General features: G+C 36.8%; 3 protein-coding genes and 2 long non-coding RNA genes across 7 annotated transcripts; 2 read left to right on the forward strand and 3 right to left on the reverse strand.

Annotated features, from left to right (window-relative positions):
• Positions 1-367: 367 nt before the first annotated feature.
• LOC113638989 lies at positions 368-3,535 on the forward strand. Its single transcript, XR_003439738.2, has 3 exons — positions 368-1,236; positions 3,047-3,119; positions 3,331-3,535. It is a non-coding gene; the product is annotated as an uncharacterized LOC113638989 (long non-coding RNA).
• A 496-nt stretch (positions 3,536-4,031) lies between these two features.
• On the reverse strand, positions 4,032-5,978 carry LOC113638990. The gene is made up of 3 exons (XR_003439739.2): positions 5,564-5,978; positions 5,373-5,425; positions 4,032-4,168 (listed from the first exon to the last, which is right to left on the reverse strand). It is a non-coding gene; the product is annotated as an uncharacterized LOC113638990 (long non-coding RNA).
• Positions 5,979-6,756: 778 nt separating this feature from the next.
• tha1 (threonine aldolase 1) lies at positions 6,757-12,562 on the forward strand. The gene is made up of 7 exons (XM_027140610.2): positions 6,757-7,185; positions 9,202-9,285; positions 9,484-9,572; positions 9,693-9,878; positions 10,015-10,152; positions 11,532-11,724; positions 12,180-12,562. The coding sequence occupies exons 1-7, from the start codon at positions 6,918-6,920 to the stop codon at positions 12,485-12,487; spliced, it is 1,266 nt and encodes a 421-aa protein (XP_026996411.2). The 5' UTR covers positions 6,757-6,917; the 3' UTR covers positions 12,488-12,562.
• A 1,948-nt stretch (positions 12,563-14,510) lies between these two features.
• Positions 14,511-19,441, reverse strand: tmem235b (transmembrane protein 235b). 3 transcript variants are annotated; one of them, XM_047817629.1, is made up of 4 exons: positions 18,839-19,441; positions 18,649-18,729; positions 18,330-18,467; positions 14,511-15,551 (listed from the first exon to the last, which is right to left on the reverse strand). In XM_047817629.1, exons 1-4 carry the CDS (start codon positions 19,008-19,010, stop codon positions 15,316-15,318), a joined length of 627 nt encoding a protein of 208 aa, XP_047673585.1. In that variant the 5' UTR covers positions 19,011-19,441; the 3' UTR covers positions 14,511-15,315. The 3 variants fall into 3 exon arrangements, with proteins under 3 accessions (XP_047673585.1, XP_026996413.1, XP_026996412.1); XM_027140612.2 differs by having other exon boundaries at positions 18,649-18,690; positions 18,839-19,439; XM_027140611.2 differs by having other exon boundaries at positions 18,649-18,708; positions 18,839-19,437.
• An 861-nt stretch (positions 19,442-20,302) lies between these two features.
• birc5a (baculoviral IAP repeat containing 5a) lies at positions 20,303-22,803 on the reverse strand. Its single transcript, XM_027140386.2, has 4 exons — positions 22,623-22,803; positions 22,405-22,514; positions 21,344-21,461; positions 20,303-20,662 (listed from the first exon to the last, which is right to left on the reverse strand). The coding sequence occupies exons 1-4, from the start codon at positions 22,728-22,730 to the stop codon at positions 20,570-20,572; spliced, it is 429 nt and encodes a 142-aa protein (XP_026996187.1). The 5' UTR covers positions 22,731-22,803; the 3' UTR covers positions 20,303-20,569.
• Positions 22,804-24,053: the final 1,250 nt, after the last annotated feature.

Below are 24,053 nucleotides of genomic sequence, written 5' to 3' on the forward strand. Positions count from 1 at the left end.
TCCGTCCAGGGTGTATCCTGTCTTGATGCCCAATGACGCCTGAGTTAGGCACAGGCTCCCCGTGACCCGAGTAGTTCAGATAAGTGGTAGACAATGAATGAATGAAAATTCAAATTGTACAGTTTTTTATTGATGTATTAACTGATGCTAACAGATCACAGTCTCTCTAACAGGTTTTTTGCTTGATCGTATAGATAACTTTTTTTATATAAATTACAAAGCACTTTAATAATGTACCTAATAATAGCAATGTATGTTAACATGAAAGCATAGATAAACACTTTTCTACAAACACCTTTGGTGGCTTTATGATGGCTATGATCTTGCCAATAATTCATTGTAATTTCTGTATATTTAAAAAAAATACATTGATGCAATATAGAGAAGTTCCATTTATAAAATATGCATCTAAGAAAAATTAGGATTGAAAGAATGAATAACTGAAATAATTTGGCTGTTAAATCAAAAAGTAAACATGCAGTATGAATGCATATCTCTTGTAGTTTTTGTGAAGAAAAATATTTCGTGCTATTTCCTCTGTTAGGTTGATGTATATACCGTACACCACCTGGGGCGTGAAACTGTCCTCTAACAGTGATCTGTCCTCTAACAGGCAATCATTATATTAACCAATATGTGTAATATTTCAATAGGTCCTGCCTCAGACAGTGTGATATTTAAAAACATCAGGACGAGTTAGAGGTTAAACTGTGTTCCCATTGATTTTGTCTCAGTCATCATTTCAATCATCAATCCTTTATAGCTCTGTGTTAGAGATATTATAGTGCATCCTACTTCCCTGTGCTATAATGGCTAAAAGTTTTATAGCTACCATTTTTGTGCTGCACTTTATTTAGTATGACATTCTTTTGCAAATATGTAAAGATAGGTTTGCAGGCAGGCTTAGACACTGCAACATCGGGACCATTTGGAAGGCTACTAGTGTTGAGTTTGAAAGCAATGCTGCCAGTGAGACCCCCACCGATCCCCCCATAGTCAGTGCTTTATGGTGCACGACTTCACGGAAACCATGTGACTTTCCCACATAGCAAAACAGAAGGAGAAGAGGGGGAAAGGGGGAAGGGGATCAATTTAGGTACAAGGACGCATTTGACAGCTTGGTGTAGAAAACAAAAGAATAGATTAAAATGGTGAGAAGAGGAGATGAGACAGGAGAATCACAGTGCAATACCTAATTTAGAATGAAGGAAGGAAGACAAAGAGACTGTGAGAACGGTGAGTGTAAACTGGAAAGGAGCACAGCTAAGAGATATTTTCAATCCATCATGTTATGGCTTGGAGGATCATGATATGAAAACAAAAAGAGAAATCAAATATTTTTTCAGAATATTTTAATTATTTATTTTACGTGTGTGTGTGTATGTGTGTGTGTGTGTGTGTGTGTGTGTGTGTGTGTGTGTGTGTGTGTGTGTGTGTGTGTGTGTGTGTGTGTGTCTTAATGAGAAGTGTTGAAACTGGAATTGGGGATAGAAATAAAGTGATTACAAGAAATTATACTCCCTTGAGTAGGTAATAAATTAGCACAAGCTCCTAACCAAATGCAATGAATTTAAAATTTAGGTCTGCTATATGAATAAATGAATTCTAAGGCTTTACAGCAGCTATTTATTTTTTTCGTAGGTGAAGGAATGTAAATGTTATAGGAATTAGGGCTGAGTGAGCTTTTAAAAATATTTAGGAATAATTTGGTGGATGACCGGTCTTTTGAGTGCTGCTTGTGGATTACTGAGGAAAAATTACAGTAGAAAAATATAACCTGTAGGAGGACTTAATATTTCTGTTGGGCTAGTAATTACTGCTATATATAACCACTTTAATTTATTAATAGCATCAAAACCTGAAACTGGTTAAACTATTCTGAAAAACTGACAAATAGAAACAACCCTCAGTAACTCAGTAAGCTGAGCTGTCTGCATATTTGATTAATAAAAGCAGTGCTTAAAAATATAATATGAACATTCTGTATAAATGCAAATATTTGCATATTTTGCCTGGCAGTCACATGGATCTGTGCTGTTCGCACACAGCTGAGAAACAATCCTGACTGTAAACCTGTCTGCAAAACAAAGCTGGGTTTGGCACTGCCATTGTCCTTGGAGATTGACTTCCTGCTCGGAACCAATAAAGAAGGGGGAAAAAAACAGTAAAGGCTCAGCAGGTCCTAGCAGATGGCTAGTCTTCTGTTTGTAAAATCCCTCCTGTTGGAAATATATTAAAGTGTTTGTCCCATAAAGTACAGACAAAAGCATAGCAACATGGTCATATTTTTTCTGTTGGATAACAAGTGCATCATACAAAAAAGTTTATTTGTCCAACACAGAAAGCTGTCTATCTATTTACAGTCAGCACCGATGGACAACATTACCGATGAACAGCAGGTGTCAAACAGTAGCAACAGGCTTGTGTGTATGTTCCAGTCTGAGGAAAGGGGTTTTCATTATGCAGGTGACTGACTGTGATGCCTCAGGGTTCTACCGGAAAACCTAGATCTGGTTAATGGCTGTGAAGTAACTGAGAAATGAAGCACAGTATGATTGTGAGATAAAGAGTAAGAGAGCAGATGTCTCACACATTGAACATCTATTTACGTTTACTAGAATATCACGTCATTGCTTTGTCATGTGTCTATGTAGACACACAATGTGTGCTTTCAGAAGGTTCCCAACGTCACTGTTCCGATCATCACATTCACAGTTTAAAAATAGCCACATAGTTTATACTATTATTTTTATAACCATTCATCAGCAATGGAAATGTTAAGCATGCACCCTGGTGCACTAGGATTAGTAACTAATTATCATATTTGATTTTGTTTATCAGCACTACTAGGAGTTTGTTAATTTAAAACTTCCTCATTGATACAGAAAGTGGAACAGCACCATCTTCCATCTGCAAGTGCTCATGTGTGATATATACAATTGTATGGTCTATTTTCAGCCCTAGGGTTTATGGTTATTGGAAAGGCGTCATCCCTTCTCTGCTTTCCGAGAAGGAGTCAATATTTCTCTGTCTCTTCTGTTCACAGTTAATCCAATTTTGTGTCAGAAAAAAACAGCACAGCTGAGAGAGGTCCAGCACATTTCTAAAGCATGTACAGAGTAAGCATGTGGACAAACATACACAAACACATAGGCACACACGCACGCACACACACACGTACACACACACACACACACACACACACACACACACACACACACACACACACACACACACACACACACACACACACACACACACACACACACACACAAATACAAAGACAAGAAACTGTGTAACTGTTGGTTTCTTTCCTCACTTATATAACAGATTAAAAGGAGACTGTCATCATCTTTTACCTCTACCTCAGCAGGCTGCTTCTGTACCTTCTGCTGCTGTGGATGGTACCAAATAACTCAAAGATTGCACTCCTCAGAAAAGTCCAACCCTTTCTTCAATGGATAATCTCATGTGTATACTGTAGATTTGTGCCAAAGAAATGCTTCTGTTAACATAAAGACTCCCCTGTACTCAAGTCAAGACTTATTCATATGTTATGCTGAACTTCCATCCAACACACTTATTGCTGTTTGACTTTCCTCTTCTACAACTGTATACTGTAATTATTTATAATCCAAATTTCTGCTGTCACCCTGTAGAGGGTGGGTGATCTTTTGTGCCTGTTTCCTCTCAGGGTTTCTTCCTAATGCTATCCGAGGATGTTTTTCCATGCCACCGTTGCTTCTGAGTAGAGATCTAAATGTGAATCGTTTACTTTATGATTACTTTAAAGCCCCTTGTAAGAATGTCTATTCAGAAAAGAGTCATAAAAAAGTGTTGCAAATAAAATAAGATTGAATTGAATTATCAGTGTCCAAATTAAAAGTACAAGTTAGAACAGTAAAACAAGAAAGATTATCTGCAATATACAGTCTACATAGTATCTTGAAAAAATATATGACATTGCAGAGAAATTGCAAAGACATTGCAAATTTGTCAATACATTAATAAAGGAATTATAAGGGAATATTCATTCATCTTCAGAAACGGCTTCTTGGAGTCACGGTGGATCCAGAGTCTATCCCAGGAACAGTGAAGGAGATGAATTTTGAGTTGTATCATCAGAGATGCAGATGTTTTCTGCAGATGTTTTCTGTGATGAGACCACCTACACATGCAAAAGTACACAAACCCACACAGAGAAAGGAGAAAGGACTAGAGTTTTAAGAGAAGAAAATAACTGTGAAAAGTCCTAGTTACTTATGTAACATTCCTGGAGAGCTCTGATAAAATAAATAGTCTGAGTCTTAAAGCATTAGTCTGAATTGCTATCACACTGGGCTTTACTATAACTATAACCCTGAACAATGCTGTCCAGCCTTTACTGGAATACCTGTTGTGGAATCCCGTGTACTGCCAGGAATCAGGGCTTGAGGGAGAAAAAAGTGAGGGAAAACACGAGAGAGAGAGAGAGAGAGAGAGAGAGAGAGAGAGAGAGAGAGAGAGAGAGAGAGAGAGAGAGAGAGAGAAAGTGGAAATAGTTCCTTGACGGAGCAATATGACTGGAATATTTTATTATTGTTTTTTAAAACTTGTAAGCAGTGTGACAGGAAATTATTTTGATCTGATAAAGCAAAGGTCCCTCAGTAATAAAAGAACCATTCTGCAGCTGTCTTCTGCAAGTCATCTACTACAAGAGAAGAGAATAAAGATGAGATAAAATGAGAGAGGAAATAAAATGTATGTCGCTCCGGATAAGGGCGTATGCTAAATGCCATAAATGTAAATGAAATGTAAAGGAGAAGTACAACAACGTGCATATGCAAGTTTTGTTAGAATATTTTTTTTAAAAAGGTATTCCTCTTTTACACCATGAACATTGGAGGCACTGTAAAAAGCATAGCACTGTTTTATGGCCTTTTGTTGTGGTGTTGTGAGTAGATATATGTTGAATTGTGATGTTTCGTATCATTATAGCAATGATCTGACAAATTTAAAATTTTTGGATTGTGGTATTAGAAAGGTGGGTGGGTTAAATTTGTGTGTGTATTGTCTTTGTGTTGCTGCAAACACTCTGCAAAAATAGATCCATTAAATTCCATCCACTGCTATGTCATGATCTAGAAAGTGCTCACACATCTTCTCTATGTTTAGCCTGTATTAGTCTCTAAGTGGGAAATGATGCACCACAGAACACGTTGTCCATTTTGGGTTTCACAGTGCTGGTCAGCTATAACAGCTAACAAAATCAACTAAACATAATGTCTTCTTCTGTACAGATTAATACAGTCTACAATCTAGTCATAGCTCTCATGTTGGTTGATTAAGAACAAATGAACAAATAATTATGCCACTGGAAAAAAGGAACTCACCAAAGGCTAACTGCTAGCGCTGTGCAAATCTTCTGTTTCACATGTTCTGTCTTCTGCATTTATGTGTGAATTAATTTGACAATGTAAAAAAAATATATTTTTATAAACAACAATCAAACAGAAAAAAACAACCAAACTATATTTAAGCAAAGGTGCTATAATGATCATGTAGACATAATGGAGAGACCTACGTATATAGTCATACAGCACTGTTGTTTTCAAGCAGCCCGTCATTTCGGAGCCTATTTCAGGCAAATGAACTTTGGTCAGTGGTAAAAAACAATGTGCAAAGAACTTTATCTTTTTTTCCTGGATGCTCTTACAGTCTCCTAAACTGTAACCCCAAACAGTTTAAAGAGAGTATGCTGAGGTTAAAAAGTCCTAGAGGAAATACATTTACATTGCTAACTAAAACTGACTATTTGTACATTTACACTTGCTACAGTACCTGTCATTTATAGACCATGTCATTTTAAAAAAGAATTTATCTCACTGCTAGACATCATTCATGTAAAAAGCTATTTAAAGTTTTATGTTGAAGTTCTGGGACATTTCCAGCCTACAGACACAGGAGCAAATGAGCTTGCCCTAGTACTGCACCAGCGGGTCACACATTGTCATTAGAATATAATCTGTGTAAAAGGTGCCAGCCGACACACCCACTGCTCCACTCCCCTGTCGTCATGCCTCTTACTGGAAACCTGGGCTCGCATTTACTGTGGAGGCTGACACCTCCTCTCTTTTATTAGAATCAAACAGACAAAGCTCTCCTGTGAACACACCGCCTCTAAAGTCCTGGAATCCTTCACTCCAGGCATTGTGACATCACTGTAACAGCCGGGTAGGCCTGACTGGCCAGTCTGCTTGTAAATAAGAGCACATTACTTAACCTATGTAAACCTGTCACATGACTGAGCTCTGCTCTCATACGACCTGTGACGTGATTACAAGAGGTTAAGACTATAGTGTCTGTCTGTCTGTCTGTCTGTCTGTCTGTCTCTCTCTCTCTCTCTCTCTCTCTCTCTCTCTCTCTCTCTCTCACTCTCTCTCTCTCTCTCTCTATATATATATATATATATATATTTTTTTTTTTTCTTGTATACAACTAGATACAAAAACAACGTTTTAAACCAACCTAGGCGTGCTTATCACTGAATAGGATGGCTGTAATGCATATCATTTTACAGTATATGTTATTGCAGTTACAGTACATGTTAATCACTGGCTTTAAGAATAGATGGCGAGAATAAGGTTTGAAAATGGACTGATGGCGTCACCGTGTGGACAGAACGAGAAACACTCATCCACTGTCATTTCTCCACCAAATGAATCATTTAGACACAACATAGTTCGATTCATTTACTCGATTCACTCAAAAGAGATTCAATCTGTCGAGGATCTGAAACCGTTATTATCGATGATTCACGCTCCATTGTGCATGTCTTGATTTTTAAACGGTGTGGTAGTGAATGATTACTCAATGTAGCAACACAAAGTGCAAGTGTTTGGGACAGAGTAGATTTTGTTCTGTAACCTTTCTATAAGATGTCCGTTTTAGTTCGGTCTGTGGTGCGTTGTGTAACATTCCGCCGGGTCTCAGAGCGAATCCGACATTATGGTGGTTCTTTGCATGCAGCGGATCAGGTCAGTTTTTACCACCAGAGCAGCAGCTCGGTGAATCGGGGCTCCGCGCGCTGGCACACGGTGGATCTGCGCAGTGACACGGTGACTGAGCCTGGAGAAGCCATGCGCAATGCCATGGCACAGGCCAGGGTCGGTGATGATGTGTTCGGTGAAGACCCCACCGTTAATGGTTAGAGAGATGGCGCTTGCTTGCTTATTTATTTATTTATTTATTTATTTATTTATTTATTTATTTATTTATTTATTTATTTCTGCCTAAAAAATATACCTTAAATCAGATCAGGAAATGAGATTCGATCCTAGCTGATATAATGACAGAATAAAATATTTATTAGAGCAAAGATCTATTGATGAACAGATTTATTAAAAGATTCCCAAGATTCTTAATTTTTGGTATTTATTTTATTTTATTTTATTTATTAGTCGAACTGAAACATAACAGTCGAACTGTTATATCATTATATAACAATAATGATATGATCATACGAGTTTATGATTAATCCAATTAAATTCCAAATAGACAGGATAATAAATATGAGAACTTAATAATAACTAGATTTGTAAAGTTCGTCGTGACAAACTTCGATGTTGGCTTTGACGATGCAAGTATTCGCAAAGGCCGGTGCTTTTTGGAGGCGAGTGGTCAGTGTTACTTTTGGAAGCAAGTAGACGAGCATGTGACTCATCAGGATACCCGTGAGGAAGTTCCCCTCGTTGTTCTGAGTGGTTTGATATGTCACATGTCCATGTTGTAAAAAGTTTTTTGATTTTGCATATTTTGGGGGCGGGGCTGTGGGACAACCGAAAGGCCAGTCGGTACACCAATTTAAAAGTTTATTCAGAGTATCACCCAAAAGGAGCTGGCCAAGTTTGGGGTAGATAGTTTGAAAGCTTGCCGAGTTATAAACCTCCAAAGTTTATAATGGGAGTCTATGGGAAAAAAGGCCAATTTGAGACCCGGTACCGGAAATACCGGTACTTGGATCGCTTAGAAAAGTAATAGCAACAAATGACAGACCGGGGTCTACAACATATCCGAATTTGGTGCATGTGGCTCCAAAGCCCTAGGAGGAGTTACTCTTGATAAATTTTTTGTCTAAGCTAAAATAGGAAAACAGAATGTTGGCTTCTACAAAGCCAACGTAATTATAACAACATTTATAATGGAGGGATGTGATTTCCAGCTTTTTATTATTATTATTTATTTATTTTTATTATTATATCATAATAAATTAAATAAATAAAATTCATTATTTCAGTAAAATAATTAGAATAACACCACTGGATTACAGGATTTGCTAATTATAATAAGATTCAGTATACAACATATGGTCTTATTGTACTTATGTACATTGTACATATGTACTCATATGGTCTGTATTGTATTTCTAATCATTAATGTGGCCTATTGGTCATTTAATCTGATACACCTTTCATATAAATAACCTTTGAATACAGTTAGCGACTCCAGACCATCTTTTGCTTTAGGCCCTTCTCTACCCTATTTATCAGTTTTAAGAGTTAATCATAGGACCAACGCTGAGCAGATGTTATGGATCATGGCCCACCTAAGAAACTGAGAGGAGTCTTGGTGAAGGGTAATAGACACATAAGATTAAAACTTACATGTAGTGCTACAAGTGTACATGTGCTTACAAGTGTTTAACTGTACACAAACAAATAAAATACATAATAAGGTATACTACTACTGTATTCTATAGTACATAAAATATAGTATATATGTCTCTCGGCTGGCCTGGGAACGCCTCAGTATTCCCCCGGAAGAGCTGGAGGAAGTGTCTGGGGAGAGGGAAGTCTGGGCATCCCTGCTTAGACTGCTGCCCCCGCGAGCGGTAGAAAATGGATGAATAAGCGGTCCCGGATAAGCGGTAGAAAATGGATGGATGGGTGGATGGATGGATGGATGGATGGAATAAAGCACCACCGAGCATGTCATTTTAGGATTTTAGAATGCCACCTTGTATTTGATTATTTTATTATACAATACAATTATTACTGAGTTTTATTTATACCTCAGCAATTTGCCAACATTATCTATTTATTGAAGAACAAGGCATCTTAATTTTTTAACCCATGTTTATGTACGTGTCAAATGATAGATATTATAAACCCTAATTTGAAAATGGATGTGTGCATGTAACTTGTTGATTTATTTATTTTCTAGAACTGCAGAAAGTGGCAGCTGATATGTTTTGCATGGAAGCAGCTTTGTTTGTACCCACAGGAACCATGGGCAATTTGATTGCTGGTAAGCTGTACAATGTATGGTTTAAAAATGAAGTATACAGTATATTCCTGTTTTTTTTCTTTTCTGGAAGTTAAGAGACATTGAAATGAAATATTTTCTTTAGTTTAACTTCCTTTGTTACTCTGACTACATGTGTATTTTAAACTTAACAACTCTTTAAACAACCCTTGTTGCACATTATCTCTCTTTCCATCTCAGTCATGGTGCACTGCAGAGAGAGGGGGGATGAGATGATACTGGGAGATCTCTCTCATCTGCACATCTATGAGCAGGGAGGGAGTGCACAGGTATGCTTCTCACAGACTATATAAATAAATAGAATTGAATGTGTTTTCTGAAGTATATATTATCTGAGTGTGTGACTGCTGTATATTGGATGCTGATGATGTTCTGATGCATTTCTCTAGCTTGCTGGTGTACACTCCAGGACACTCACGAATCTAGCTGATGGAACGTTTGACCTGGAGCAGCTGGAATCAAAGATCCGCCATGGCTACCCCGATGCACACTATCCCCGCTCACGGCTGGTTTGTGTAGAAAACACACACAATATCATGGGTGGACGTGTTCTCCCTGTCTCCTTCCTACAGCAGGTTAGAGACATTGTATTTCAAACTACATGTATATTAGTCAAGCTTCAATGGCATTACCATTAGTATTGAGTTTTAATAAATCAGTTTATCCTTGTTGTTATTAACATGGTATGAACTGCAACACCGTTCCTGTTAGGTGCGCTCTGTAGCAGATAAGTACGGACTTGCTGTACATATGGATGGTGCTAGGTTGATGAATGCAGCAGTGGCACTGGGTGTGCATCCCTCTGTCATACTCAAACACTGCCACACGGTCAGTGTGTGTCTATCTAAGGTAAGAGCCATACTCACTAACAGTGGATTCTAAAATATAAGTTCAAATATAAAAAAGGTCATTATTTTTTGTTTCATAAAACCTTGGTAGCTATAAGAATAGAATAGAACGGGGGGCATAGAAGCCTTTATTATCGCCACATATACATTACAGCACAGTGGAATTCTTTTTTCTTCACATACCCCAACTGAGGAGGTTGGGGTCAGAGTGCAGGGGCAGCTGGATACAGCGCCCCTGGTGCAGGGAGGGTTGAGGGCCTTGCTCAAGGGCCCAACAGTGGCAGCTTCAGTGTCATTTTTAAAGTCCAACACAAAGCTGAGACACCTTTTAGCTAACTTTCTATGGGAAATGTAAGATATTCAGACAGATTTCTGGATTTTTATGTTTTTTGTTTTTAAAATAATTGTGATCTGTTACTTTCTGATACACTCAGATTCTGTCTGCACAATTCTAATCTGTATAATATAACCTATATTTTCTTTACAATGTTAACTTGCATCGTCCGAGCTGCCATCCAGAATGTGGCCGTACAGTTCACTCCCATCTGAAGTAAACCTGCCTTCAAATGAATGTCGATTAGAATCCGAGTGACAGTAAAAATATTTGCATTTCAATTACATGAATTACACGACTGGTTTTATGGGGTTTTTTTTGCTGACAGATGCAAATTAAATAAATTTTTGCACTTGTCTGGGAAATGCAAAATATGTCAGCATGTAGACATGCCTTTTCAGTTTATAACAGTATGTTTAGAATAGTACTGTAATTATTACCAGTACCACACATGCATTTGTGTCAGAAAGCCTAAATAACAATATCGTGTAAACTTTCCTTAAACCGACTTTAATTTAATACTATTTAAGATTACGTTAAGTTGTCGGTTTACTAGATATAACTGTCTTGTACCTGCACTTATTGACTATTTAATAAGGTAACACCATACTATATGTTCTATATGTGAATGTATTCCCACTGATTTGTCAGTGACATCTACTCTCTCTATTAATGGAAAGAGAGCAAAAGAACACTGCTGAGACCACCATGTGGGTGGTGGATCTACGCAACATGGCAGTGACACAAAAATGAGTTTTATTTCCAGTAACAGTATACCTATAAGATGTACCATCAACCTTACATCACCAGATATAAAACAAAATGACAACAAAACAGGTTGAAAAACATGCGAGAAAAATATAAAAAAAAATCTATAGAAAATTAAACAGTGAGAGAAGATCAATTTCAATGACAAGGACGATTCTAGAGAGAAAAGTATGCTGATTAGCAAAGATTGTAAGGGAGAGATGAATAGTGGTTCTAGAATAAATGTAACATTGTTCCAGTATACTTAGCAATCATTGCTTACAGTCTGTCTATGAAAGGGTTTAGGAGCACCTGCTGGAACCATGCTTGCTGGGTCTATAGAGTTCATCCAGAGAGCACTGCGTGCTCGTAAAGCGCTGGGAGGTGGAATGCGTCAGTCAGGCATTTTAGCTGCAGCTGGAAAGATCGCCCTTGTGGACATGATAGCTAGACTGGAGGAGGACCACAGAAATGCCAGAACCTTTGCCAAAGGTGATGTATGAGCTGCAAAGCTATTTATGTGGCTTTAAATACATGCTTTCAACTGCTTAGGAGACATTTATTTACAATTTAGGTACAGTTTAGTAACCATTTATAAAAGGAATCTTCTGATTTAACACTTTTTAAGATCAGGTTTCAACCACAGGAGAATCTTCAGGATTTAAATTACATTTATATGACAAGCTGTATTAAATTAAAGTTGTGATCATTGGAGAACAGTTCAGGACATGCTGTTGTAGGACAAGAAACCATTTTGGGGACTACAGTACATATCTGTTGCTTGCTGTGACCTTGACCTCAACCTATTGTGATTACATCAAACTGTCACACAGTGGCACTGATCTTCACAGTGTTCTTTGCTTGAAGTGATATCATGCAGGAAAATATCTCATCAAACAAATCAAACAATTCCCTGTCTAATTTGAAGTCTTTACGTTTCCTTACAGCTCTTACCCAGTGTGATCCTCCTTTTTACCATGTGGACATGTCTTCTGTTGAAACAAACATAGTACGCTTCGCTTTGCGAGTTCCTGGGTTGAGTCCAACACGTTTCTGTGAGCTGATGGAGGAGGTGAGCGAGGAGGAGATTGCCGCTCTGAACCAGGGAGTACGAGTGCTCATGTTCCCTCATGTCGGGGGTACAGTGAGAGCTGTGTGGCACCTCAACGTCAGTGAGCAGGACACCCAGCTAGCTATAAAGAAAGCCCAGTTTGTGGCCCAAAAGTTTGGGTTGAAATCAGCAAGAAACAGATGAAAGCAAGTGCAAAATCATCAATCATCATCAATGTCTACTTTAATCATAAAGTGTTGCAAGACATTTTTAACCAAATCAGGAAAACATTTATATTACACTCCAGTACTTCTTTAAAAATTGTGAGGCCTTATGGACACTGAAGCTTCCACTAAAGGTTCAACATTAAAGTTACTACAAGACTTGGCTGGAAAAAAAAATGAGATCAAGGGTCTGAATGAATGCAAAAAATTGGAGAGAAAACCCTAACCAGGGATATTGCTGTGTGAAAGTCAATGTTTTACTTGAATAGACTTCAACCCAGCATAAAAAAATAGCGAGCACCAGCACATACAGTTCTCTGTGTGTGTGTGTGTGTGTGTGTGTGTGTGTGTGTGTGTGTGTGTGTGTGTGTGTGTGTGTGTGTGTGTGTGTGTGTGTGTGTGTGTGTTGTAGTCAAACTGCAAGTGTTTTAACAGTTCTGAAGGTGCTTGGGTATGAACTGTTTTGTTAGCCTGGTGAAGAACACATTTCACACATCAATTGCACGTGCATGGAACTGCCATGTAAAAGAAAACAGGTGAACATTACTCTGAATACCCACTTGACCTAGACTGTGAATTTGTTGGGCTAAATATGACAAAAAATACCTCAAGAGCTACATAATGCACCAGCAAAATCTACACCTACACCTGGATACTGAACTTCTATCAGTCACAGTACACAAACAGAGAACATAATTGTCCCACTAGAGTCTGCAAAATTATTGTAAATCTTTATGGATGACCAATAAAAATACTGCAGCCTCATCAAAATTAAAATGACTGAATAATCAGGAGAACAAGAGCCAGATTATAATAATTGCATGCACAAAGGCAACCAGGGTGTTCTATAGTCTGAATATAAGTTGGACACAGCAGGCTTTAATACAGTATGTGCAAGAGGACACACACACACACACAAAACATATAATACCCAAGGCTAAGGCAGGAAAAACTACTTGAGCATGAAGAGTGAACAAAGACAATTACAGACATTAAATTGAATTGATCTTAAAATTAATAAATAATAATTACCAGAATATATTACAAAGCCAGAAATAATATAATAAAAACAGGAAACAATCCCACAATGGAATACTATAATTTGAGATAACTATAATACCCAATTATAAAGCACATTATATACAGTATTGGTTTGAAAGTGACAGCCACATCCTATTATTACTGCAAGCTTGAAATTCTATTGGTCCATGTTTTAGATATATAGTGAGGACCAGATGTCAGACCACTAGTGAAAATGCTTATATTTTCATTATTTTCTAATTGAATACAGCCATTTTTGTTACAAATTATACTGACGACATCAACTCGAGTGAAAATTAGAATCTTTGTAAATATCTGGATGAATTTCATTTATTTTCTTTGTCTTAAAAATTCTAAAACCTGTTTATTTTCAATGTGGTCTCGGGTTTTAGATCACTTTAGATACTCATATAAAGTAATATAAACAATGTTTTCTCTAAATTTCTGCTGGTAATAAGATTGTCCTTTAGCACACATAATGACACGTTTTTCATTTTGGAATAATGAGTCTGTAACCAAGGTTTGCATATTAAGTACATGTAACACATGCCCCATAAACACACACACACTCATTCTGAAGATGGATTGCCTTAATGACCAGAAGGATATTGCATTTGCTGTGCTGCATCTCAATCCAGAGCCCTAAGCCACACACTAGTCACAGTGTTTGAGAGCAGCTACATAAAGAGGCACTTTACAAGTGTCAGCGTTAATATTAATGATATATACAAAATGTTGATAAATAGTATTGCACTGTATCTTTTTTTCTAAGTGAATACACCTTGGATGTATGAACAGAATTCAATTAACTTGATGGTTTGAACAATAGTTGCCTATGGCAACAATGAATGTCACAGCAAAACATTGTTCTAGTGTTATATTCAAGTGAAACATCTCTTTTAATATAATTGAATTCATTCAACATTTGAAAAACATACATTGAAAAAAAAGCTTGTAGCATGGATGATTTTATGTTATAAAGTTTTTACTGATCAAGTTATTGAGATTAACCGTATGTAATACTGCAAGTAGACCAAAAAGCATGTGTAAGCCATTAGAAAATATCTCAACCACTGTATGTTTAACAATAATTATTGAATGGGCAGTTATAGATGATCTGAAAAGATAATGAAGTAAAATAATGTCAAGCACATTAGGTAAAGCACAAAATTATAACCCACTGTGTATTTCCCCTGGTATTTACTGTGCATACATTTTTACAAATGTGATACTTTAAATGTTCTTTTGGTTGTTAATATCGATAGTTTTCATTGATAGATAATTTTCTTAACTTGTGTTGTATTTTAACACAACCGGTCCAGGAGGTTGATATGAACCACTGCTGACAAGACAAGTTCAGAATAACAAGATCTTGAATTATTATGAAGGTAAATTGAAGTGTAAAAAAAATAAAGGAAATTTTTGTTCATTTAAAAAAGGTGTCATAATGTATCTTTATGGTATAATTATTGTGTAATATTCTATGTACATGCTCTTGGTCAACTCTTCACTTATGAATTGTTCAAAAGTACAACTTTCACAATTACTATTCAAGAATTGTACAACTTTCACAATTACAATCCAGTAAATTCTATAATTTAAATAAAGTATGTGTAAAGGTCATAGAAAAAACTTATCTATTAATCTATAATAATGAAACAAAATTACTTTATAAAAGTACTCCAGTAAAATAAATAATGGGACGTTAACGCTATAGGAATGACAGCAATATTGATTTTTAATTTGGCAAACCCATGCATATGAATGTTATATAGGGGCCACAGTCTCCTGGTATTGGGCTAATTGGACCATCCAGGCAGCAAGCAGTAGAAGAAGACCGGTTATCATTTCCAGGGTGAAGGAGAGCCAGGCCAAGGCCATTGACCAGCCGAAGGACGTGTGAACCATGGCCATCTGCTCCAACCCAATCCTTATCTTTGCCTCCTCCAGAGCTTTTTGGGAATAACTGATATACAGACTTACACCAGAGAGAGTGAGAAGGCCTGAGGAAAAAAATATGTAGAGTGTATAGGATAGTGTATAAGAGAGTGTATAGGATAACAGCAAGAATTATTATCTATGTTAGTTTTAAAGAACCATTGGGATAATCAATTAAGTCTTGTGTTAATAAAAAAAAAAACAGAATTCATGAGCTAATATCCTGACTAGAAACAGAAAAGTATTGACACTCTTGTCTCACTCTCCTTGCCTTTATGCCTAAAGATTATGTAATGTCGCATATGTTTAAATCATGAGGAAAGTGCGCCTCCTACCTTCTGCTGAACACTAACACTATTAGGCTATTAAACCATTAGGGAATGGAAGAATATGCCAAAACTGCATAATCACAAACCTGTTTTAAACACTGTTGTCTACAGGAGGCCTTACCAAGTAGGTTTGCATATTATTGCTTTACTATTGTTGGATCAGCATTGCTTGCTTTGAATCTTTATAATATATTATTAAGATCTTAATATGGTAATTCCTTGTAAAACATTAAAGTATCATTAAAGAAGATGTAATGTAATTTAGAATGAATATAATCTACCTGTGACACAGTAATGGATGTAAACATGCCTATAATTGTAATTCTTCATTCCTCATTTCATTGTACTGTTTAGAGCATGATGTTAAAGATAAAAATATAGTGTGTAAATTCAATAAATCTGTACAGCATCTGTACAATATTGTGAAAAGCTTGAAACACATCTCACAAATCTGAGACCTACAGTAGGTACGGTTTGCTCTGTATGCTTAAAAATGGATTTAGATTTTTTATATCTTTACTGAGCCACATGGGTACAGATACAATCATCTTCAATCCAACTTATTACTCTGCTAAATTGCCAGTTATCTATGTTTAATAATTACACTCAGGAAATGGTGGTCTCGGTGGTATGCTGTGTCACAAACAAAACAAACAGGTTTACCGCTTATTAATAGAAAATGACTAAAGCTTTAAACCAGGCTTGTACAGCTGCAATCACATGCACAGAGACTCTTATTGGCCCATCGCTAAAGCACTCAGACAGCAGGCATTAGAACCAAATCAACATTAGTGCATGTCACTGCAGGTCTGTAACATCACCAACAAAATGAGACAGAATAAGTACATAACCTTAATTGGCAATAAAGAGTCAAATTAATGCAGATTCTAATTAGCAAAAGGAAAGAGAGGTAGACTTTTAGAACTAGTACTGTTAAACAGACAGTGTGTGTGTCTATGGCATGCTTTTATACCTTAGGTGCAACAAGAAGGCCACGGAGGCCATAAAATGAGGAATATTTGAAAATATTTATCCAAATGCCCAAATGCTTGATATACACTGCTAACATCAGCATTCTGTTTAAATGCTGAGGAGTTTCACACCTTCATATTCATGTTTTATGATAATGCAATGGTATGTTAAGTCTTTTGTAATCAAAAACCGCTTCTGTTTTTATTACAAGGCTAAACCACCTCCTGCATACACAGTAAACACTTTACCTAAATCACAGATAGAAAGATTACCGTGATCATTCAAATTCAATTTAATTTTTACATTTACAATGACGGTATTTGGTAGATGCCGTAAATTTAAATGTTAAAATGAAATTGGATTTGAATGATCACGCTAATCTTTCTCTCTGCGATTTAGGTAATGTGTTTCATAAATTACTGTTTACTGTTGATCTGCTGTGTCTGGAATAAATAGATAGGGTTGAAATATTTGACTAGGAACTTAACTGCTCACCTAAATTTAACTATTAAATTCTTATTAGGTGTTCTGGATTACAAGTGAAGTATAAAGGATTATTTTCTGGCAGTTTCTCATGTTTCAAGGCAAGGAGACCTTTATACTGCATGTCTCATGCTTTTGGACTTAATAAAGTTCACTGTGACTTTTCCCCTGGGAAAGAACATAAAACCAGAGACTGTTCTGTCCAAAATACTGACATCTAATTATCTCTAGAGTTTAATATACACTTACAACATTTAAACCCTTCTGCTTTCCCTTGATTTCTGCATTACGTATTCATAATATGTGGCATGATCTTCAAAAGTTGCATTTTGACATATTTAAAAGTACTGAATTTGACTTATCTGGTATGATGAACAGCCACTTCTTGCATCCCTACAGTTCTTATTTTAAGGGTCCTAAGAATGTTGTTTTGGGAATGGTTTACTGCTTACATTGAGTTTTAAGAACTATTGTGCTTTTTTTTAATAGGGCAGGACACTTAACAACTTACACCTGAACAATTGAATTTGTGTATACAATTTTGCACAATTATCACATTTGTTTGGTAAGGATAATCTAGTACCTTCTCTGGAGCATTACAGAGATGTCCAAGAGGAGCACCAATCACCTCACTTTTTCATCTACTCAACTCAGTAACACTAATACAAAAGCTGTAGGGGAAAAAAAGAATTCAATAAAGCTGTTAATTCTACCCATAGGTATTAAAAGATAATGTACTGTAATAACACTGGTCCCAAAACACCAAAACACAGCTCTCAAACTGCCAATTTAATCTTTTGGTTTCCTTTGAGTTAGCCAGCAAAAGCACTATCATCATAAAGAGCTCATGGAAATGTGTAGCAATTAAAACATACAAGATGCTGCTGTAATTAGACAACCATTTCCTTTAAAGGCCAGTTATGAGAAAGGTTGCTCTCTGCAGTTATACGGTTTGATGCTTTGCTGAACATCAGCAGTTGCACCAAATAAATACATCAGTTACATAAAACAATATTAGTCTATCCAGGACATGCAGACTTGTACATGGAAAAAACTTACTGCAAAGAAGAAAATAGGATGCGGTTCCCATAAGGAGAAGTCTGCTCCGGGCCAGAGAGCTGACCATACCACATATTCCTCCAAACACTAAGAGCACCAGACTAAGAGGCAGCACGACAGCAATCACATTATGAATATCTGTATAATAGAAAATCACGACTGATTATTAAACATTTTATTATTAAACACGTCCAGCCTATGAGGAACGTATTTGTGTTCAATTACTGTTTCTGTACATCAGTGACGGGATTGACAATTAAATGAATTCAATTGCAGTCATTTAATTGCTTGATAAAGTTGGATATGAGGAAATGCTTACTTTGCATGTGTCTTTCTGAATCTGAAATACTTGGCAGGTCTCCTGTAAAGGGTTGTTCATCTACAATCAGAGACATCACCACTGGAATAATTTGACTTTATTGTAAGTAAATAAATCCCATTAGACTCCCAAATTAATTAATATATTATATCTTTTTTTTTTTTTTTGGACGAATAGAAATGTTCCTTACCATTTTCCACTCCCCAAAGTCCAGAATGCACATGCTGTAGTTCTGTATGATTCGTCCGTTTATCCTCCATAATGTACCAGTACTCGGTTCCGACGGCGAGCGCCAGAAAGCTGAAGCTGAGAATTGCGCTTAATCCAGCGCCCAGGACCACGGAGCCGAACCCAACTCTCATATCAGTCAGTGTAGCAGATAATATTTAAAAAGCAGTGTCAAAACTTCAGCACTTCTTATACACAAGTCAGTCTTAGTGCATTTCTTAGTAAAGAAGATGTGGTAAGAGGAGGATAAACACGTCATACATCTCGGCGATAATGAGCACCACCTATCGAAGGCTTTCTGGTGCTGAAACACGGGGTTTAGTCCGATGTTGTGCATCTTTAACGTGAGCAATTTAATCGTGACAACGTCATAGAAATCACTTCATCGTCTTCAAAGCTCTCCGCTAATAGTAACCATTTAATTCGTTTATATTAATGGTAATATATAAAAGCATACATATTCCTAACCGGAAGACATTTATTGCATTGTCTCTGTAATTTAAAGGTGCCCTTCCACACAAAACCGTTTTTACTTGTATTTTTTAATATGTGTTAGGTCCATATGTGTTATGTGTTTGTGTTGAAAACGATCTGTTACCTCCCCGATCAGTTCTAACCACTTATAAGAAATAAGGGGAGAAATCAGGTCAGTTGTTAAAGCTGGTCAGTCTGACGTCGTAATGATTGAGCTCATTACTATTCATGAGCTCTCCAACTTGAGACCACGCCCACAGAATTCGTGTAGCTCAGTGAGTTTTCTATACAGCAAGGATGGCTGAACGTCAACGGGCTTGTGAAGAAGCCATTCTGCCGCAATTCAATGTGATTGTAAACAAAGTTCCTCTAGCCTAGGCTACTTATGAATAGTGAATTGAAGGGTGAATGAATAGTCATGCTCTCATATCCTAGCGGTTAGCCAATCGGAGCCAAGCAGCATAGCTAATTTGAATATTCATGAGAACTGGCACAAATCGAGCTGAGTCTTCCTGCAGGCTTTCTATACCACACTAAAATGGCTTGAAACAAGGTAACCAAGGCATTTTTTCCACAAAAAAATTTTTTAATGTTAGAGTCCATGGTAAACTTCAGGCATTACCACAAAAGTAATGAAATACGTGTGGCAGGGCACCTTTAAGTGGAATATTTTAATTTCATTTTTAGGCTTAATAACAGTTTAATACTATGCTTTAACTTTACTTGTTTAGTGTAAAATGTTATGACATTGTTCACACACACATATATATATCCAACTAAATATTCAGTTCTTTATTAAGAAATGTCGACGTCAATTTCTGATAGTTTTACTTTTATAAAGACTCAAGTATTCCCATAGGTCTACCCCAAAGTGGCCCCCAAAGTCTACCATAACCCTATAACCACTGACCAGCCATAACACAATGTCACACGACAATAAAATGTGCACACATTTTATACAGTATAAACTTTATTTATACTTATGCAATGTGACTCACTAAATCAGTCACGATTTTAAAATGAAGGTTCATTAGTGGAAGAACTGGAACATTCCAGTGTCCGGTCCAAATAAAGTCTATAGAAACAGACTATACACATACATATATACAAACTTTACATACCCAAAGGAGTTTATTTTCCCAAAATAGATTAAATTATGGACATTTGGAAATAACGTGTCTTGTGAAAAGCAAGAACGGCAGCAAGGTCTTTATCCTCCTCATTCTTCACCCATGGCAGACTGGATGATCTGTCCTCTTTTCAACTTCACAGCTTCTTCAAATTTTTCAATGGCCTGGCCACACATATTTTTCTATGTTAAGAAAGAAAAACATGCTTTTTCTTGATTTTCTTTTTTAAATCCTGCAACAGTAATTCACAGTAAGCACTGCAACATGTGCTGAAATGCAGTTGGGTCAATGACAATTTTATTAATTTTGCTTCTCGGGATGTTTTCACTGTATGTTTTGGGTCATTATCCATCTGTACTTGCAGAATTGGACAAAATAGCTTTATACACTTCAGAGTGAGGGCGTAACAGTAAACAAAAATAATGGAAAAAAAAAACCCCAATGAAATACTCTAACTAGCAGGAGAATCTAGTAGTAGTTTGTGTAGAGTATCGTTTGTGTTTTTCACCAAAAATGGTCAGGATCATTTTTTGCTGGTGCATCTTATGAAACTGTATGGACACATCTGGACCCATACAAGAGCCAGTGCAGTGGATGTAGTGGACTTATTAAAAAATATGACCAATTGTTACTGTGCCGTGTTGTATAGAGAATATGAGCAATAAGAGAGAGCATCTAAAACAAATCTGAAACAAACAAAAAAAATCCTATAGTTCTTAGCTGCTTTCTTGGGTAAATGAACCTGGGCCTGATTTTAGGACCAGAGATTAGATATAATCACTGATATTTTTAGTTTCCAAAAAATAAAACCGAAATTTTTCTTGCTCCAGGAATATGCTTGGTGCGTTTACCTTAATACTTACAATAATACATTTCTGCCTCTCTTTCTGAAGCCTGAGAAACTCCTCCACAGTTAGACTTTCCACAGGCTTCTTCAATGTGATGAAATTGCAACTGGATGAATGTGCTTTATGCTCCTTCCTAAATATAAACAAAAACAAGCACAACAGCAAATTTAAAGCAGGAACCACACATAGAATGATGGCAAAGAATTAGGTTTGCTATCAAAACACCCCCTATATCCATCTCATGCTTCATTTATGTTTCAAAAATACAATTTTATCAAATGTATTTACACAAACATGTCTCAGGTTAGTCAGACACAAAATTGTTTTTACCCCAAATAAATAGAAAGACCGCGTTTGCAGAGAGGACTTGCACATTCCTTCTTCTAGGTCTGTGTTACTTCAATTCTTTAAACTGATTCAAATATTTAGTAGTGCCAGCCAAATCAGATGTAGGGTTTAATGATTATTTTGTTGGGTATTTAAAAAGTATTTACTTTATTAAAAGAAAAATATTTGGTACAAAGGCCAGCAATACAAAACCACGGTCACTTTCTACTACATTCTGCAAATAATTCATAGAGCTATAATGCTTATTAGACAGACAGTAAAAAGTACACAGCAACAAAATGGCATCTACCAGAAGTGCAAAGAGTAGCAATTGTGCAAATAAATATGCAGCATGTAGTATATATATATATATATATATATATATATATATATATATATATATATATATATATATATATATATATTAGTACAAGAAAGAAAAGAATTCTGAGGCTGTAGCATTGAAGCAACTAAAAAAACTAAAAGGAACAAGTAGAAGGTTCTAAGGTTATGGAATTAAAAAAATGTGCAAGCTGAATAAACGCATACATATATAAGGTGTATACAGATACATAAATAAAATAGTACAAATGTATGTAAGGCACAATATGTGTAGAGAATAAGTAGTATAAAAATTATACATGGTGTGTATAATTGTACAGACGTTCTATACAGTATTATTACCATAAAGTTTACTCTCTGACGGTGATAGACATTGTGAAAGGTGTTGTAGTTGTTGTAGTACTCACTCAGGATCATCATCTGGTTCCCAGCCTTCCAGCTCTTTAAGACAGAAGAAACACTGTGCAAGATCAGGACAGTTCTCAGAGGGCACATGGATGAAGCCTGCTTTAGCCATCTACAACAGGAACAACTTTAAACCTTCAGGTTCACTCAAACACAAAGACTAACCAAACATATCTTATAATAAACAAGTAAGCACCTACATCATCGTTAGTATACTTACGTTCTCAGGAGTACAAACGCAGTCTTCCTGAAATGGCCAACCATCGAAAGTTAAAAGCCTGTTTTCATAAAAATACAACTTTGTGGGATCATCGTTAATTTGGTCCATGTTTACGACGTAACTTCGTAACGACGTTTCGCAGAATGACACAAACACGTGTAACGGTCAACGTGTAAGGTTTAAATTTTTGTGCGTACGATTTCATTGGTTAAGCTGAGACGCATGACACGCATGCGCAGAAACACCGCGGGACACAGCGACATCTAGTGGAGCTGTTGCAAATTCGTCCTGGTGACGTGTCAGGTGACATCACATGGAGATCTCGGTTTTCTTATTATACAGGTTATTATGCAGGTTATTATACAGGTTATTATAAGCGAACGGATGTATAGAATTTTTGAATCCTTTTCTTTTTTGGAACACTCTGTAAGGTTTTTCCACCCTGTATATATACAGTTGCAATCAGAAATATTCGATCCCCAAAGAGTTTTAAGGATCTATGAATAAATCCCCCCCACCCCCCGACCATGAAGATGTTCAAGGTGAGTTGCAATCATGGGAAAGATAAAGGAGCTTCCACAAAAGCTGAGAGAGGAGATTATTTCATCACATCTAAGGGCCTTTGGTATAAGAAGATTTCCAAAATATTCAACATTCCAAGAGACACCATTGGGAGCATTATAAGGAAGTTTAAAACTTATGGAACAGCTGCAAACCTTCCTGGCCGTGGAAGAAAGCCCACAATTTCATCAAGGGCCCTTAGCAACTTAGTCAGGACAGCTAAGAAAAACCCCCGTGTGACTGCAAGAAAGCTACAGGATGACCCGATGAGAGCTGGTACAAGTGCTTCAGTGGTGTAAGTATAACTATAAGGCGTGCACTGAATAATCAAGGACTTCATGGCCGGACCCCAAGACGCACTCCACTCTTGACCTAAAGAACATCAGGGGTCGACTAGAATATGCCAGGAGGAATTTGGATAAAACTACAGAGTTCTGGGAGACAGTTCTATGGACTGATGAAACCAAACTGGAACTTTTTGGACATATGGACCAGCGGTACACCTGGCATGCAAAAGGTCAGGCTTATGACCAAAAGAATACCATCCCCACGGTCAAGCACGGAGGTGCTGTTTTTCTGCGGCAGGAACTGGCAATCATGATCGTGTACCTGGCATCATGGATTCCCAGAAATACCAGGTCATTTTCAAGAAGGCATGATGCCTTCTGTTGACAAATTAAACCTTAGTGATCATTGGATCTTCCAGCAAGACAATAATCCCAAGCACACCTCCAAATCAACTAATGATTGGTAGTGGAAAAGATGCTGGAGCATCCTGGAGTGGCCTTCTCAGTCACCAGATTTAAATCCAATTGAAAATCTTTGGTGGGATTTGAAGAAGGCAGTTGCAGCACGGAAGCCATCAAACAT

Source organism: Tachysurus fulvidraco, chromosome 8, assembly GCF_022655615.1.
Source record: "Tachysurus fulvidraco isolate hzauxx_2018 chromosome 8, HZAU_PFXX_2.0, whole genome shotgun sequence".
NCBI lineage: Eukaryota > Metazoa > Chordata > Actinopteri > Siluriformes > Bagridae > Tachysurus > Tachysurus fulvidraco.